The sequence below is a fragment of the Salvelinus fontinalis genome, chromosome 18 (assembly GCF_029448725.1).
Source record: "Salvelinus fontinalis isolate EN_2023a chromosome 18, ASM2944872v1, whole genome shotgun sequence".
NCBI lineage: Eukaryota > Metazoa > Chordata > Actinopteri > Salmoniformes > Salmonidae > Salvelinus > Salvelinus fontinalis.
The window spans coordinates 10955778-10976601 of NC_074682.1; the positions used below are offsets into that span (position 1 = coordinate 10955778).

At 43.4% G+C, this 20824-nt stretch overlaps 1 protein-coding gene across 5 annotated transcripts in view; it reads right to left on the minus strand.

Annotated features, from left to right (window-relative positions):
* LOC129814952 (voltage-dependent calcium channel subunit alpha-2/delta-2-like) overlaps positions 1 to 20824 on the minus strand; it is a 264188-nt gene that overhangs the window by 52241 nt on the left and 191123 nt on the right. For all 5 annotated transcript variants that reach the window (XM_055868130.1, XM_055868128.1, XM_055868131.1 and 2 more), the window contains 6 exons: positions 20584 to 20634; positions 19917 to 20016; positions 18017 to 18178; positions 16605 to 16715; positions 15951 to 16029; positions 13932 to 13981 (listed from right to left, as the gene is read on the minus strand). In XM_055868130.1, coding sequence (XP_055724105.1) covers positions 13932 to 13981; positions 15951 to 16029; positions 16605 to 16715; positions 18017 to 18178; positions 19917 to 20016; positions 20584 to 20634 — 553 coding nt within the window. The remainder of the gene's footprint in view (positions 1 to 13931; positions 13982 to 15950; positions 16030 to 16604; positions 16716 to 18016; positions 18179 to 19916; positions 20017 to 20583; positions 20635 to 20824) is intronic.

The window sequence follows — 20824 nt, forward strand, 5'->3', positions numbered from 1 at the left end:
AGGCTACATCAGCTACATGTATGTGTAACTGACTACAATGTCAAATATAGGCTACATCAGCTACATGTATGTGTAACTGACTACACTGTGAAATACAGGCTACATCAGCTACATGTATGTGTAACTGACTACGCTGTGAAATACAGGCTCCATCAGTTACATGTATGTGTAACTGACTACACTGTGGAATACAGGCTACATCAGCTACATGTATGTGTAACAGACTACGCTGTGAAATACAGGCTACATCAGCTACATGTATGTGTAACTGACTACGCTGTGGAATACAGGCTACATCAGCTACATGTATGTGTAACTGACTACACTGTGGAATACAGGCTACATCAGCTACATGTATGTGTAACTGACTACACTGTGGAATACAGGCTACATCAGCTACATGTATGTGTAAATGACTACACAGAGGAATACAGGCTACATCAGCTACATGTATGTGTAACTGACTACACTGTGGAATACATGCTACATTAGCTACATGAATGTGTAACTGACTACACTGTGGAATGCAAGCTACATCAGCTACATGTATGTGTAACTGACTACACTGTGAAATACAGGCTACATCAGCTACATGTATGTGTAACTGACTACACTGTGGAATACAAGCTACATCAGCTACATGTATGTGTAACTGACTACACTGTGAAATACACGCTACATCAGCTACATGTATGTGTAACTGACTACACTGTGGAATACAGGCTACATCAGCTACATGCATGTGTAACTGACTACACTGTGAAATACAGGCTACATCAGCTACATGCATGTGTAACTGACTACACTGTAGAATACAGGCTACATCAGCTACATGGATGTGTAAGTGACTACACTGTGGAATACAGGCTACATCAGCTACATGCATGTGTAACTAACTACACTGTGAAATACAGGCTACATCAGCTACATGTATGTGTAAATGACTACAATGTCAAATACAGGCTACATCAGCTACATGTATGTGTAACTGACTACACTGTGGAATACAGGCTACATCAGCTACGTGTATGTGTAACTGACTACGCTGTGAAATACAGGCTACATAAGCTACATGTATGTGTAACTGACTACACTGTGGAATACAACCTACATCAGCTACATGTATGTGTAACTGACTACAATGTCAAATATAGGCTACATCAGCTACATGTATGTGTAACTGACTACACTGTGAAATACAGGCTACATCAGCTACATGTATGTGTAACTGACTACGCTGTGAAATACAGGCTCCATCAGCTACATGTATGTGTAAATGACTACACAGAGGAATACAGGCTACATCAGCTACATGTATGTGTAACTGACTACACTGTGGAATACATGCTACATTAGCTACATGAATGTGTAACTGACTACACTGTGGAATGCAAGCTACATCAGCTACATGTATGTGTAACTGACTACACTGTGAAATACAGGCTACATCAGCTACATGTATGTGTAACTGACTACACTGTGGAATACAAGCTACATCAGCTACATGTATGTGTAACTGACTACACTGTGAAATACACGCTACATCAGCTACATGTATGTGTAACTGACTACACTGTGGAATACAGGCTACATCAGCTACATGCATGTGTAACTGACTACACTGTGAAATACAGGCTACATCAGCTACATGCATGTGTAACTGACTACACTGTGGAATACAGGCTACATCAGCTACATGGATGTGTAAGTGACTACACTGTGGAATACAGGCTACATCAGCTACATGCATGTGTAACTAACTACACTGTGAAATACAGGCTACATCAGCTACATGTATGTGTAAATGACTACAATGTCAAATACAGGCTACATCAGCTACATGTATGTGTAACTGACTACACTGTGGAATACAGGCTACATCAGCTACGTGTATGTGTAACTGACTACACTGTGGAATACAGGCTACATAAGCTACATGTATGTGTAACTGACTACACTGTGGAATACAGGCTACATCAGCTACATGTATGTGTAACTGACTACAATGTCAAATATAGGCTACATCAGCTACATGTATGTGTAACTGACTACACTGTGAAATACAGGCTACATCAGCTACATGTATGTGTAACTGACTACGCTGTGAAATACAGGCTCCATCAGCTACATGTATGTGTAACTGACTACGCTGTGGAATACAGGCTACATCAGCTACATGTATGTGTAACAGACTACGCTGTGAAATACAGGCTACATCAGCTACATGTATGTGTAACTAACTACGCTGTGGAATACAGGCTACATCAGCTACATGTATGTGTAACTGACTACACTGTGGAACACAGGCTACATCAGCTACATGTATGTGTAACTGACTACACTGTGAAATACAGGCTACATCAGCTACATGTATGTGTAACTGACTACACTGTGGAATACAGGCTACATCAGCTACATGCATGTGTAACTGACTACACTGTGGAATACAGGCTACATCAGCTACATGTATGTGTAAGTGACTACGCTGTGAAATACAGGCTACATCAGCTACATGTATGTGTAACTGACTACACTGTGGAATACAGGCTACATCAGCTACATGTATGTATAACTGACTACACTGTGGAATACAGGCTACATCAGCTACATGCATGTGTAACTGACTACACTGTGGAATACAGGCTACATCAGCTACATGTATGTGTAACTTACTACACTGTGGAATACAAGCTACATCAGCTACATGTATGTGTAACTGACTACACTGTGAAATACAGGCTACATCAGCTACATGTATGTGTAACTGACTACACTGTGGAATACAGGCTACATCAGCTACATGCATGTGTAACTGACTACACTGTGGAATACAGGCTACATCAGCTACATGCATGTGTAACTGACTACACTGTGGAAAACAGGCTACATCAGCTACATGTATGTGTAAGTGACTACACTGTGGAATACAGGCTACATCAGCTACATGTATGTGTAACTGACTACACTGTGGAATACAGGGTACATCAGCTACATGTATGTGTAACTGACTACACTGTGGAATACAGGCTACATAAGCTACATGTATGTGTAAGTGACTACACTGTGGAATACAGGCTACATAAGCTACATGTATGTGTAACTGACTACACTGTGGAATACAGGCTACATCAGCTACATGTATGTGTAACTGACTACACTGTGGAATACAGGCTACATCAGCTACATGTATGTGTAACTGACTACGCTGTGAAATACAGGCTACATAAGCTACATGTATGTGTAACTGACTACACTGTGGAATACAGGCTACATCAGCTACATGTATGTGTAACTGACTACACTGTGGAAAACACGCTACATCAGCTACATGTATGTGTAACTTACTACACTGTTGAATACAGGCTACATCAGCTACATGTATGTGTAACTGACTACAATGTCAAATATAGGCTACATCAGCTACATGTATGTGTAACTGACTACACTGTGAAATACAGGCTACATCAGCTACATGTATGTGTAACTGACTACGCTGTGAAATACAGGCTCCATCAGTTACATGTATGTGTAACTGACTACACTGTGGAATACAGGCTACATCAGCTACATGTATGTGTAACAGACTACGCTGTGAAATACAGGCTACATCAGCTACATGTATGTGTAACTGACTACGCTGTGGAATACAGGCTACATCAGCTACATGTATGTGTAACTGACTACACTGTGGAATACAGGCTACATCAGCTACATGTATGTGTAACTGACTACACTGTGGAATACAGGCTACATCAGCTACATGTATGTGTAAATGACTACACAGAGGAATACAGGCTACATCAGCTACATGTATGTGTAACTGACTACACTGTGGAATACATGCTACATTAGCTACATGAATGTGTAACTGACTACACTGTGGAATGCAAGCTACATCAGCTACATGTATGTGTAACTGACTACACTGTGAAATACAGGCTACATCAGCTACATGTATGTGTAACTGACTACACTGTGGAATACAAGCTACATCAGCTACATGTATGTGTAACTGACTACACTGTGAAATACACGCTACATCAGCTACATGTATGTGTAACTGACTACACTGTGAAATACAGGCTACATCAGCTACATGCATGTGTAACTGACTACACTGTGGAATACAGGCTACATCAGCTACATGGATGTGTAAGTGACTACACTGTGGAATACAGGCTACATCAGCTACATGCATGTGTAACTAACTACACTGTGAAATACAGGCTACATCAGCTACATGTATGTGTAAATGACTACAATGTCAAATACAGGCTACATCAGCTACATGTATGTGTAACTGACTACACTGTGGAATACAGGCTACATCAGCTACGTGTATGTGTAACTGACTACACTGTGGAATACAGGCTACATAAGCTACATGTATGTGTAACTGACTACACTGTGGAATACAACCTACATCAGCTACATGTATGTGTAACTGACTACAATGTCAAATATAGGCTACATCAGCTACATGTATGTGTAACTGACTACACTGTGAAATACAGGCTACATCAGCTACATGTATGTGTAACTGACTACGCTGTGAAATACAGGCTCCATCAGCTACATGTATGTGTAAATGACTACACAGAGGAATACAGGCTACATCAGCTACATGTATGTGTAACTGACTACACTGTGGAATACATGCTACATTAGCTACATGAATGTGTAACTGACTACACTGTGGAATGCAAGCTACATCAGCTACATGTATGTGTAACTGACTACACTGTGAAATACAGGCTACATCAGCTACATGTATGTGTAACTGACTACACTGTGGAATACAAGCTACATCAGCTACATGTATGTGTAACTGACTACACTGTGAAATACACGCTACATCAGCTACATGTATGTGTAACTGACTACACTGTGGAATACAGGCTACATCAGCTACATGCATGTGTAACTGACTACACTGTGAAATACAGGCTACATCAGCTACATGCATGTGTAACTGACTACACTGTGGAATACAGGCTACATCAGCTACATGGATGTGTAAGTGACTACACTGTGGAATACAGGCTACATCAGCTACATGCATGTGTAACTAACTACACTGTGAAATACAGGCTACATCAGCTACATGTATGTGTAAATGACTACAATGTCAAATACAGGCTACATCAGCTACATGTATGTGTAACTGACTACACTGTGGAATACAGGCTACATCAGCTACGTGTATGTGTAACTGACTACACTGTGGAATACAGGCTACATAAGCTACATGTATGTGTAACTGACTACACTGTGGAATACAGGCTACATCAGCTACATGTATGTGTAACTGACTACAATGTCAAATATAGGCTACATCAGCTACATGTATGTGTAACTGACTACACTGTGAAATACAGGCTACATCAGCTACATGTATGTGTAACTGACTACGCTGTGAAATACAGGCTCCATCAGCTACATGTATGTGTAACTGACTACGCTGTGGAATACAGGCTACATCAGCTACATGTATGTGTAACAGACTACGCTGTGAAATACAGGCTACATCAGCTACATGTATGTGTAACTAACTACGCTGTGGAATACAGGCTACATCAGCTACATGTATGTGTAACTGACTACACTGTGGAACACAGGCTACATCAGCTACATGTATGTGTAACTGACTACACTGTGAAATACAGGCTACATCAGCTACATGTATGTGTAACTGACTACACTGTGGAATACAGGCTACATCAGCTACATGCATGTGTAACTGACTACACTGTGGAATACAGGCTACATCAGCTACATGTATGTGTAAGTGACTACGCTGTGAAATACAGGCTACATCAGCTACATGTATGTGTAACTGACTACACTGTGGAATACAGGCTACATCAGCTACATGTATGTGTAACTGACTACACTGTGGAATACAGGCTACATCAGCTACATGCATGTGTAACTGACTACACTGTGGAATACAGGCTACATCAGCTACATGTATGTGTAACTTACCTCACTGTGGAAAACAGGCTCCATCAGCTGCATGTATGTGTAACTGACTACACTGTGGAATACAGGCTACATCAGCTACATGTATGTGTAACTGACTACACTGTGGAATACAGGCTACATCAGCTACATGCATGTGTAACTGACTACACTGTGGAATACAGGCTACATCAGCTACATGTATGTGTAACTGACTACACTGTGGAATACAGGCTACATCAGCTACATGTATGTGTAACTGACTACACTGTGGAATACAGGCTACATCAGCTACATGTATGTGTAACTGACTACACTGTGGAATACAGGCTACATCAGCTACATGTATGTGTAACTGACTACACTATGTAATACAGGCTACATCAGCTACATGTATGTGTAACTGACTACGCTGTGGAATACAGGCTACATCAGCTACATGTATGTGTAACTGACTACACTGTGGAATACAGGCTACATCAGCTACATGTATGTGTAACTGACTACACTGTGGAAAACAGGCTACATCAGCTACATGTATGTGTAACTGACTACACTATGTAATACAGGCTACATCAGCTACATGTATGTGTAACTGACTACGCTGTGGAATACAGGCTACATCAGCTACATGTATGTGTAACTGACTACGCTGTGGAATACAGGCTACATCAGCTACATGTATGTGTAACTGACTACACTGTGGAATACAGGCTACATCAGCTACGTGTATGTGTAACTGACTACACTGTGGAATACAGGCTACATAAGCTACATGTATGTGTAACTGACTACACTGTGGAATACAGGCTACATCAGCTACATGTATGTGTAACTGACTACAATGTCAAATATAGGCTACATCAGCTACATGTATGTGTAACTGACTACACTGTGAAATACAGGCTACATCAGCTACATGTATGTGTAACTGACTACGCTGTGAAATACAGGCTCCATCAGCTACATGTATGTGTAACTGACTACGCTGTGGAATACAGGCTACATCAGCTACATGTATGTGTAACAGACTACGCTGTGAAATACAGGCTACATCAGCTACATGTATGTGTAACTAACTACGCTGTGGAATACAGGCTACATCAGCTACATGTATGTGTAACTGACTACACTGTGGAACACAGGCTACATCAGCTACATGTATGTGTAACTGACTACACTGTGAAATACAGGCTACATCAGCTACATGTATGTGTAACTGACTACACTGTGGAATACAGGCTACATCAGCTACATGCATGTGTAACTGACTACACTGTGGAATACAGGCTACATCAGCTACATGTATGTGTAAGTGACTACGCTGTGAAATACAGGCTACATCAGCTACATGTATGTGTAACTGACTACACTGTGGAATACAGGCTACATCAGCTACATGTATGTATAACTGACTACACTGTGGAATACAGGCTACATCAGCTACATGCATGTGTAACTGACTACACTGTGGAATACAGGCTACATCAGCTACATGTATGTGTAACTTACTACACTGTGGAATACAAGCTACATCAGCTACATGTATGTGTAACTGACTACACTGTGAAATACAGGCTACATCAGCTACATGTATGTGTAACTGACTACACTGTGGAATACAGGCTACATCAGCTACATGCATGTGTAACTGACTACACTGTGGAATACAGGCTACATCAGCTACATGCATGTGTAACTGACTACACTGTGGAAAACAGGCTACATCAGCTACATGTATGTGTAAGTGACTACACTGTGGAATACAGGCTACATCAGCTACATGTATGTGTAACTGACTACACTGTGGAATACAGGGTACATCAGCTACATGTATGTGTAACTGACTACACTGTGGAATACAGGCTACATAAGCTACATGTATGTGTAAGTGACTACACTGTGGAATACAGGCTACATAAGCTACATGTATGTGTAACTGACTACACTGTGGAATACAGGCTACATCAGCTACATGTATGTGTAACTGACTACACTGTGGAATACAGGCTACATCAGCTACATGTATGTGTAACTGACTACGCTGTGAAATACAGGCTACATAAGCTACATGTATGTGTAACTGACTACACTGTGGAATACAGGCTACATCAGCTACATGTATGTGTAACTGACTACACTGTGGAAAACACGCTACATCAGCTACATGTATGTGTAACTTACTACACTGTTGAATACAGGCTACATCAGCTACATGTATGTGTAACTGACTACAATGTCAAATATAGGCTACATCAGCTACATGTATGTGTAACTGACTACACTGTGAAATACAGGCTACATCAGCTACATGTATGTGTAACTGACTACGCTGTGAAATACAGGCTCCATCAGTTACATGTATGTGTAACTGACTACACTGTGGAATACAGGCTACATCAGCTACATGTATGTGTAACAGACTACGCTGTGAAATACAGGCTACATCAGCTACATGTATGTGTAACTGACTACGCTGTGGAATACAGGCTACATCAGCTACATGTATGTGTAACTGACTACACTGTGGAATACAGGCTACATCAGCTACATGTATGTGTAACTGACTACACTGTGGAATACAGGCTACATCAGCTACATGTATGTGTAAATGACTACACAGAGGAATACAGGCTACATCAGCTACATGTATGTGTAACTGACTACACTGTGGAATACATGCTACATTAGCTACATGAATGTGTAACTGACTACACTGTGGAATGCAAGCTACATCAGCTACATGTATGTGTAACTGACTACACTGTGAAATACAGGCTACATCAGCTACATGTATGTGTAACTGACTACACTGTGGAATACAAGCTACATCAGCTACATGTATGTGTAACTGACTACACTGTGAAATACACGCTACATCAGCTACATGTATGTGTAACTGACTACACTGTGAAATACAGGCTACATCAGCTACATGCATGTGTAACTGACTACACTGTGGAATACAGGCTACATCAGCTACATGGATGTGTAAGTGACTACACTGTGGAATACAGGCTACATCAGCTACATGCATGTGTAACTAACTACACTGTGAAATACAGGCTACATCAGCTACATGTATGTGTAAATGACTACAATGTCAAATACAGGCTACATCAGCTACATGTATGTGTAACTGACTACACTGTGGAATACAGGCTACATCAGCTACGTGTATGTGTAACTGACTACACTGTGGAATACAGGCTACATAAGCTACATGTATGTGTAACTGACTACACTGTGGAATACAACCTACATCAGCTACATGTATGTGTAACTGACTACAATGTCAAATATAGGCTACATCAGCTACATGTATGTGTAACTGACTACACTGTGAAATACAGGCTACATCAGCTACATGTATGTGTAACTGACTACGCTGTGAAATACAGGCTCCATCAGCTACATGTATGTGTAAATGACTACACAGAGGAATACAGGCTACATCAGCTACATGTATGTGTAACTGACTACACTGTGGAATACATGCTACATTAGCTACATGAATGTGTAACTGACTACACTGTGGAATGCAAGCTACATCAGCTACATGTATGTGTAACTGACTACACTGTGAAATACAGGCTACATCAGCTACATGTATGTGTAACTGACTACACTGTGGAATACAAGCTACATCAGCTACATGTATGTGTAACTGACTACACTGTGAAATACACGCTACATCAGCTACATGTATGTGTAACTGACTACACTGTGGAATACAGGCTACATCAGCTACATGCATGTGTAACTGACTACACTGTGAAATACAGGCTACATCAGCTACATGCATGTGTAACTGACTACACTGTGGAATACAGGCTACATCAGCTACATGGATGTGTAAGTGACTACACTGTGGAATACAGGCTACATCAGCTACATGCATGTGTAACTAACTACACTGTGAAATACAGGCTACATCAGCTACATGTATGTGTAAATGACTACAATGTCAAATACAGGCTACATCAGCTACATGTATGTGTAACTGACTACACTGTGGAATACAGGCTACATCAGCTACGTGTATGTGTAACTGACTACACTGTGGAATACAGGCTACATAAGCTACATGTATGTGTAACTGACTACACTGTGGAATACAGGCTACATCAGCTACATGTATGTGTAACTGACTACAATGTCAAATATAGGCTACATCAGCTACATGTATGTGTAACTGACTACACTGTGAAATACAGGCTACATCAGCTACATGTATGTGTAACTGACTACGCTGTGAAATACAGGCTCCATCAGCTACATGTATGTGTAACTGACTACGCTGTGGAATACAGGCTACATCAGCTACATGTATGTGTAACAGACTACGCTGTGAAATACAGGCTACATCAGCTACATGTATGTGTAACTAACTACGCTGTGGAATACAGGCTACATCAGCTACATGTATGTGTAACTGACTACACTGTGGAACACAGGCTACATCAGCTACATGTATGTGTAACTGACTACACTGTGAAATACAGGCTACATCAGCTACATGTATGTGTAACTGACTACACTGTGGAATACAGGCTACATCAGCTACATGCATGTGTAACTGACTACACTGTGGAATACAGGCTACATCAGCTACATGTATGTGTAAGTGACTACGCTGTGAAATACAGGCTACATCAGCTACATGTATGTGTAACTGACTACACTGTGGAATACAGGCTACATCAGCTACATGTATGTGTAACTGACTACACTGTGGAATACAGGCTACATCAGCTACATGCATGTGTAACTGACTACACTGTGGAATACAGGCTACATCAGCTACATGTATGTGTAACTTACCTCACTGTGGAAAACAGGCTCCATCAGCTGCATGTATGTGTAACTGACTACACTGTGGAATACAGGCTACATCAGCTACATGTATGTGTAACTGACTACACTGTGGAATACAGGCTACATCAGCTACATGCATGTGTAACTGACTACACTGTGGAATACAGGCTACATCAGCTACATGTATGTGTAACTGACTACACTGTGGAATACAGGCTACATCAGCTACATGTATGTGTAACTGACTACACTGTGGAATACAGGCTACATCAGCTACATGTATGTGTAACTGACTACACTGTGGAATACAGGCTACATCAGCTACATGTATGTGTAACTGACTACACTATGTAATACAGGCTACATCAGCTACATGTATGTGTAACTGACTACGCTGTGGAATACAGGCTACATCAGCTACATGTATGTGTAACTGACTACACTGTGGAATACAGGCTACATCAGCTACATGTATGTGTAACTGACTACACTGTGGAAAACAGGCTACATCAGCTACATGTATGTGTAACTGACTACACTATGTAATACAGGCTACATCAGCTACATGTATGTGTAACTGACTACGCTGTGGAATACAGGCTACATCAGCTACATGTATGTGTAACTGACTACGCTGTGGAATACAGGCTACATCAGCTACATGTATGTGTAACTGACTACGCTGTGGAATACAGGCTACATCAGCTACATGTATGTGTAACTGACTACGCTGTGGAATACAGGCTACTTCAGCTACATGTATGTGTAACTGACTACACTGTGGAATACAGGCTACATCAGCTACATGTATGTGTAACTGACTACAATGTGGAATACAGACTACACCAGCTACATATATGTGTAACTGACTACACTGTGGAATACAGGCTACATCAGCTACATGTATGTGTAACTGACTACACTGTGAAATACAGGCTACATCAGCTACATGTATGTGTAACTGACTACGCTGTGAAATACAGGCTACATCAGCTACATGTATGTGTAACTGACTACGCTGTGAAATACAGGCTACATCAGCTACATGTATGTGTAACTGACTACGCTGTGAAATACAGGCTACATCAGCTACATGTATGTGTAACTGACTACGCTGTGAAATACAGGCTACATCAGCTACATGTATGTGTAACTGACTACACTGTGGAATACAGGCTACATCAGCTACATGTATCTGTAACTGACTACACTGTGGAATACAGGCTACATCAGCTACATGTATGTGTAACTGACTACACTGTGGAACACAGGCTACATCAGCTACATGTATGTGTAACTGACTACACTGTGGAATACAGGCTACATCAGCTACATGTATGTGTAACTGACTACACTGTGGAATACAGGCTACATCAGCTACATGTATGTGTAACTGACTACACTGTGGAATACAGGCTACATCAGCTACATGTATGTGTAACTGACTACACTGTGGAATACAGGCTACATCAGCTACATGTATGTGTAACTGACTACACTGTGGAATACAGGCTACATCAGCTACATGTATGTGTAACTGACTACACTGTGGAATACAGGCTACATCAGCTACATGTATGTGTAACTGACTACACTGTGGAATACAGGCTACATCAGCTACATGTATGTGTAACTAACTACACTGTGGAATACAGGCTACATCAGCTACATGTATGTGTAACTGACTTCACTGTGGAATACAGGCTACATCAGCTACATGTATGTGTAACTGACTACACTGTGGAATACAGGCTACATAAGCTACATGTATGTGTAACTAACTACACTGTGAAATACAGGCTACATCAGCTACATGTATGTGTAACTGACTACACTGTGGAATACAGGCTACATCAGCTACATGTATGTGTAACTCACTACGCTGTGAAATACAGGCTACATCAGCTACATGTATGTGTAACTGACTACACTGTGAAATACAGGCTACATCAGCTATATCAGGTACATGTATGTGTTTACATCCCTGTTAGTGATCATTTCTTCCTTGCCAAGATAATCTATCCACCTGACAGGTGTGCCATATCAAGAAGCTGATTAAACAGCATGACCGTTACACAGGTGCACCTTGTGCTGGGGACAATAAAAGGCCATTCTAACATGTGCAGTTTTGTCACACAACACAATGCCACAGATGTCTCAAGTGTTGTGGGAGCGTGCAATTAGCATGCTGACTGGAGGAATGTCCAACCGAGCTGGTACTAGATAATTTAATGTTAATTTCTCTAACATAAGCCACCTCCAAGGTCGTTTTAGAGAATTTGGCAGTACGTTCAACCGGCCTCACAACAGCAGACTCCATGTATGGTGTCATGTGCGTGTTAGTAATGTATACCAAGGCAGCCCTATAACTTGTTATAATGCGACATTATATGATGAGAAACTCTAAAATGTGTAGTGCAGCCCAGGTGTGTCTAATGCTCCTACATGAACCAGTCCTGTTGCACACCTGCTGTAGGAAACCTATTAGAATAAGTGGCAGTTCTCAGAATATAATTATGCCAGAGTTAATGGAACAGCTGACAGTCTATTCAGGGGCCCTGATCGCTCTGTGGGGCTGGGGGAGGAGGAGGGGTAGGAAGGGGAACGGGGTGCATAGAGCCCCCCAGCAACTCACTCAATTTCTACAGCTGGAAGGAGGTTATCCCAAGGGGCTATGGGACCAGGTAGTGCCTGGAGCAGAGTGGAGGTCGGCGGAGGAGGGTGGAGGGGCCACGGGTGTGTGGGGCAGAGGAGCCAGAGGTGTGTGTGTGTGTGTGTGCGTGTGCATGTGCGTGTGCGTGTGCGTGTATGTGTGTGGTAGTGTAGTTGGGAGACTAGAGAAGGGGTGGATTAGGCAGCACAGCAGGTCTGCGCTAACTAAGACCTGCTAGAAGACAGAGGAGAGCTTTAATCACTCTCTCTCTCCCTGTTACTTTCTCTCTTTCCGAGCCTCCTCATATCCTTGTGTAATGGTACATTTCAAGGCATTATCTACAATCTGCACAATTGTCCTCAAAGAGAGTAACGTACTCAGAGTTAAGTAGAAAACACACCCTAAACAAAGATACAGCATCCTGATGTGTTCGGGATTCACACGAGTGCAAATAGTCACGCATGGATACACATATTACACACACTGAAGGATATCTGACCTGCGTGTTGATTCTGATGGCGCCAATGGATGGAATCTCGTAGTAGAATCCTGAAGAACAAAGTGAGAGAATTTGTTCAGTCAATCCACAACGGTAACCAGCAACATGTAACTGCCCTGTTGTAATGTGTGTTGTAAAAGTAACGTTCTCAGTGTCGCATCTTAAAGACCGTAGGAGGAAATTACACAACAGCCCAGCGAAGTGCAATCATCTCAAGTGAGCAGGGCACGTGTAGTGCTATCATTTCAAAATGACTCCTCAGCAGAATGCTGATTGTTCTCTATGGGGGGAAATTCCATTTAGTAACCCATTACGTGTGTTGGTTATGTCATTTTGTGCAAAACGCTGTGTGTGTTTGTGTGAGTGTGTGTACTGTGTGATTGATTGGCACTAGGGTGCTATGGGGAAACGGATGGGGGCCATTGGCCTCCAGTCTTATCACCATTGTACTGCAGGATGTAAATGTCATGTGCTCGAGGGCCTCACTGAGGATGCTGCGGCTGAGCCTCAACGCAGAGCAGAGCAGAGCAGGGCTGCTGATTAGTGATGGAGGAGAGGAGAGCCACTCTCTCACTCTGGGTCAATAACTGCTGCCGCTCCCCAAGTTATTAAAGCAGAGTGTTTATACAAAGAGCTGCGCAACGGAGACAACATACTCGGAATGTTAAGAGGCGAGAACGGCTGTCGTTTTTTAATTTTTTTTTTTAACAAATTGCGTTCTCGCAAAATAGTGCTTGTGAAATATATTACAGAATCTCTGGTGCCAGTAAATTGCTGTAAAGTTACAGGAAAAATTTATTAAATTACAGTATTATTAAGCTGGCCCCAGGATAATGCTGTAATGCATCCACATAAGCGCACGCACGCACGCACGCACGCACGCACGCACGCACGCACACAAACTATGACTATGCTCAGAACAGTAGTTCCTTCGCTTGCTTTGTGCTGTTGTGTGACACCTCCAGTTGTAGAACACGACACAAGGAGCGACGAAGGAAACCGACATAGAAACGAAAAGAGCATGGACAAGAGGTCTGCCGGTCTTCAGCCACAGGAGGAGAGGAGAGCGGTTGGGCCCACAGACTGTCAGAGCGGGAGTCAGGTACCACTTAAGAGGGGATTGCAGCACAAGCCAAGTGAGACAACAGGGAGGCTAGTCGACCTGGGAGCTGGGTGTGTAAGGTGTTTGCGAGGGGGATCCGTGTGTGTTTAAGTGTGTGAAGGTGAGAAGGTGAGGGGCTTCGGCTCTACATGTCATTATAGGGTGTCCCTGGATACCAACGAAGAGACGTAAGCACAATGAGGTACGACTATATTTAAAAGGACGGCTCCAGAGAGGAGAGGACGTCAATAACCATTGTCTTAGGTTGGCATTGGCTTTGGTGCCACGCTAATGATTAGAGTGAGTGGCACGCTGGCACAGAGGAGTAATCCTGGACTTCCCACATGCCGCCTGCCTGACTGAGAGATGGTAGCCATCATTATCAACACACAGCCAGGCTCCACACGATAATTCATTACAACGCGTGGGGAGGGAGGTACTTCTGAAGCACTCTGACTGCTCTACAGGAAATGAATGAGTCAGCCTTCTATAGGAGGCATGCTGCTTGTGACAGGAAGAAGGGACAGCTATAAGAGAAATGCTGAGACACCGAGAAATCCAACAACAGAGGGGATAAAGAGGGAGAGAGCGAGGAGAGAGAGAAGTGTTTGTTCCAGAAAGAGTGAGAAAAAAAGAGTTTGACCGAGAGAGCAGAAAAGTGGAATTCGGCATGGGTTATATGGCTGAGTAAAACGGCCTTCAGTGTCATGAGGTCAAGAGGTCAAGGATGGTCAAGGAGGAAAGCTCAGTCATCTGGGTCGAGGACAGTTGGGCAGTTTGACTGGAGTTTGGTGACATCATTACACCATTACAATCACATATTTTCTCGTTTCTCTTTGCTGGACTTGGGCAACGTTGAGATTGCACATGTCAAACAGTCCATGTCCATGCAGTTTATAGACACACCCTCTACTCACCTTTATTGGCACAAGCTATCCACTGCAAAGGCGTGACATCATAGTTGTGCTGCCCGACTGAAAAGGTAAACACTCGAATCTGAGGGGAGAGGGGATAGTGAGCGGAGAGGGTGAAAAACGGAACATTACTCTCGTACAGCGAGAAAGTATAACGGCAGAAGCATTTCAAGCCAGGGCGTGAGCGAGGACAAAGAAGGAAGGCGGTAGGAGAGGGAGATAGAACGACCGAGAGAGGAAAAAGAGTGAGTGCATGTGTTAGCTGTAATTTCCTGGGCTCTGATGATAAAGTGGCTAATTAGTCAGCAGGTCAGAGCTGTTAACACCTGCAGCAAGACAAGAAAAGAGACAGAGAAACAGAGAGACAGAGAGACAGAGCGAGAGAGAGAGATGACAGGGATGGAAAGTAATGCCAATGAGGAAGAGACGAGGAACACACGCCAAAAGGCTGGATCTATGTCCAAGGATGGAAGTGCTGGAATCATTAAGATTCTCACCCCCAAAAAATGACACCTGCTGTTGAGAAACATGGTATTTATTTCATAAGGATAGGGGATGAGAGGGAGATGGGAGACCACAGGCGGGACAATGCATGGACTGATTCATTGGCAGACTAGGATTGATTAATAGATCCTTGATTATTGGGGACAGACTCACAGTTTTGTTGGGCCAGTTGTACTTCTCAAAAATGTCCTGGGCACGATCCTCTCCTCCATCTGTAAACATCATTATCATCTTATTGCAGCCCGCCCTCGGGGCGCCCGTATCCTGTGGAACAGAGAGAGAGAAGAAGAGGGAGATAGAGAGGGAGAGACAGAAAGAGGGATAGAGAGAGATACAGAGAGAGATACAGAGAGAAAGAGAGAGGGTGATTAGTGAGAGAGTGATTAGCGAGAGAGGGGGAAGAGACCGTCAAGGAACGGAAGAGGACATCAGACGACATGATAAAGACACGATAAAGACACGATAAAGACACAATTCAGTGTAGCCTCTCCTTCCAGGAAATCACTGAAAATGGCGGCTTGGTTCTTCACAGGAGAGAAGAGTGCTTGAGGAAAGGACAAGCCTGTCTTCCAGTTCGCCTTTGAACAGCTGTAGATTCTCTTTTCTAATATGCTAGGTAACCTGCATGTACAGTACACAACACATCCACATATCTGGGATCGAAGTGTACATATCTCTGTGTGTAGGGTAATATATCCCGTGCGTGCAGATTGGTGAATGTGTTCAGTGGCCAGTGTCATTCTCCTGTGATATGGATTGGGTTATAGGCATAACCCCCTCTTTCTCCCTCATCCCTCTCCTCCACCAGGCTGCCTATCTGACAGTTCGAATTGATATGCAGGCCAGCAGCACGTCACTCTGACAAGATTCTAATAAAGATAAATAATATTACCACAATTACACATTTTTATTGTGCTTCTGCCACCAATCATAGGGAGCGCGGCTGCGGCAGACAGCGATTAAAAAGCTTTTATTTCTCATTCTGCTGGGGGGGGGGGGGGGGGGGGGGGGGCTGGGCTGGGCGCTTGGCTCCGTACCTCCCAGCCCACCAGAGGAATATAAAGTGTCGGTGGCTGATCTCTTCTGGGCTCCTCTCATCAATCATCCCATCAGAGCCCATTAGGGTTGGCAGCTTCCTAAAATATACAGGAGCATATGGAGCTAAGCTGAGGCAGCACCTGTGCAGACAGAAAGACAGACAGCGGCAGGCAGGTGTTTTGGACGGACCAGTGCCAGCCTGCAGGGTCGCCTCCCTGCTGCGCACACAGACAGGGACCACTGCTGTGCTGGCTAGCCCGAAGCGCCACCATCATCATCGTGCAACTGCAGTGGCCGTTCTCAATCAGACCGGCCGACTGACTAGCGGCCCCTTTGGGCCCCATTCAGAAGAGGCGTAATCCTCTGATTGTCTAAAGAGTGGCTGGGTCAATTCCTACATCAATTCGGATGTCAGTTTGCTAACTAGCGTGTCTTATACCATGGACATTTCGTGGAAGGCCTAACCTAACCTACCACCCTGAACTAAAACCCAGAGCGTGCGGCTGACTGCTGGCTCTTAGTCTTACATTGAGTAGCTGTTCGAAGGCGAACTGGAAGCCAGACTTGTAGTCAGTGGTTCCTTTGGCTTGCATGCTCATGATGGACTCCTTGAAGATCTTCTTGTTTCTCATGGTGGCCTGGACCAAGGTCTTAAAGCAGGGGACCACGGCATCTGCCTTCTCGTTAAACTGGGGGAGAAAAGACAGAGAGTGATGACTAATTGTCAATTGAACGTGTCTGAGTGTGACCACGTCGCTCGCTCGCTGGCATTTGAGGGCCACTCCATCTGTAGTGTGTGTGTGTGTGTGTGTGTGTGTGTGTGTGTGTGTGTGTGTGTGTGTGTGTGTGTGTGTGTGTGTGTGTGTGACCGGATAAGGAGGGGGACGTGTGCAGCTGTGGGTTGCTCTGTGCCACTCTGGCAATAAAGGTTGATAATTACAGTGTTCCACACAATGAACAGGTGCACCTGGATTTCCAATGTAAACCAAGAACAGACACCCAGCCAAGGTAATGTCATCCAGATCTCCTCGGCAACATTTAAATTAGTCCTGGACTCTGTTGGTGACTGCATGTGCGTGTGCGACAGACAGAAAGGTGAGCAGAGAGCAGTGCCTATGTGTGATTAGCATTGAACAGCAATGTCTGTAATGTCAACATTTTTAATGGCCTTTCTTCTTGAAGGTCAACTTTAAAATCAGTTGACATTTCGATGGCAGAATGATGGCATGAAATAGGCAAAGGAATTCGGTGCATGAAAAGATGACATTTCCTTGTGTTTGTGTAGTTTGATATTTATATTGGTCCGGAAAAAAAGAGACGAAAAGGACGTGAAGTATAGTATTCAAAATAACATTAAGAATTCCTTGTCACAGATTGTGATCTCCTAACGAAATGACAATAACACGTTCAATACAATTCCAGGCCTAATGTAATGCTTCTGTGGACGGTTATACTGTATTGCTGGGGCGGCAGGTAACCTAGTGGTTAAGAGCGTCGGGCCAGTAACGGAAAGGTCGCTGGTTCTATTCCCCAAGCCGACTAGGTGAAAAATCAGTCGATGAGCCCTTGCTCAAAGGCACTTAACCCTGATTGCTTCTGTAAATCACTCTGGGTAAGAACAACTGGTAAAGGGAACTGTTCTGCCAGAGGTTAGGATATCAACAGTTGTTGTGTTTGTAACTACAATGCATAATAATGGGAATATTTGACTGATCAAATGCACAATCTTTGAATAACCATCGTATTAATAACATGAATTACTGTTGGTGTCTTCATACACTAAGATATATACAGACAGATAGGTATACACACTGGCACAACCATTGACTTTCCTTCCTAGAGCTCTTATTTTCTCTATAGGGGTGGAAATCAGCCTCGTTCCCACCCAGATTACCACGCTCATTTCTGCCTCTTAGGGCTGGGATTTAGAGCCATACACTGACTAAGAGCACTGGATTATGGCGGATTAGCCACCCAAGTCTCCAAACAGGGCTACCCCACCAGTGTGTGTGTGTGTGTGTGTGTGTGCGTGCGTGCGTGGGTGTGTATGTATGCAGTGAGTCAGACAATGCAGCAATCAACTCATGAAAAACCTAGGAAGCAAGGCAGGGAGACGGTGGGGGAGATAGAGCCTGGCACAATCACACATAGACCAGGGGTTGCAACATTGTGGGACTATAATCATGTCGGAAAGTAATCGTTTTTACAGCATAACTATGCAACCACATGTGACTATGTGATAGGAACCTACACGTTTTCTCATGGCCACACCAATGCATTGTGGTTCTGTTGTATTGGAGGTGTTAACCGTGGTGTAACATTGCCATGGGATATTGACGAGCAGCCAGACCTGCAGCTGCAAATGACTGACACCTTCTAATCGTGAACCCTGTTCTAACCGTGGCCAATATCAGCGAGGCTACTCACCCTGGCTACATTCACATAGTCATCATCTGACAGAGTGTCTAGCATCTGTATCACAGAGGACTTCATCAGCTTCAGAGTGAGTCCACTGACACTGCCACTCCTACAGACACAACAGAGCACAACCACCAGAGCATTAGAGCCATACCGTTCAACCTAAACTGTTCCATCTTAAAAGCTCATCAAGATTGTATGGTGTATCCATACGAGGTTATACAGTGACGATCCCTTTTCTCGTTTATACTGTGCTGAGTATTTATAGGTCGGGGATCTGGCATAGGACACACTAACAGTCTTAATCTATCCTCTCATTCCTCCCATGACCCGACCCCAGTTTATTTCAGCATGCATTCAGAAAAATAATCTTCCTATTGTACTGCTAAGACACGGGCATAATAGCAAGAGGTCTGTGAAAATAAACACAATCGACACGGGAATCTACAATCTCCTCTGATCGGAGTAAACCAACAGGTGGCACTAGAGACCTTTACTGTTGCTGCTGAGAGAGGACAGGGGGGAGGAGAGAGGGAGAAGGAAAGATGGACAAAGAAAGAAAGACAGGAGGGAGTGAGGGAGGAGAGGGGGAGAAGGAAAGACAGGAGGGAGGAGAGGGGGAGAAGGAAAGACAGGAGGGAGGAGAGAGGGAGAAGGAAAGACTGCATCTACTCACACATCCACAATGATGATCATGTCCTTGGGAGAGGATGCCCCCTGGATGTACCTGTTCAAAAAACAAAGATGTGTTTAACAAATTGTATTAGTCTTCACTGCGTTTAATTGAACTGGTAGATGTGATGGGGATCCTAGGTTACAATAAGCTGAGCTATGTTAATATGTAGCAACCAGAGCATATTTAAATGCTGAAATGGAGTATTAGCTTGCAAGAGCTGTGTCTAAATGGATTCTAAGCT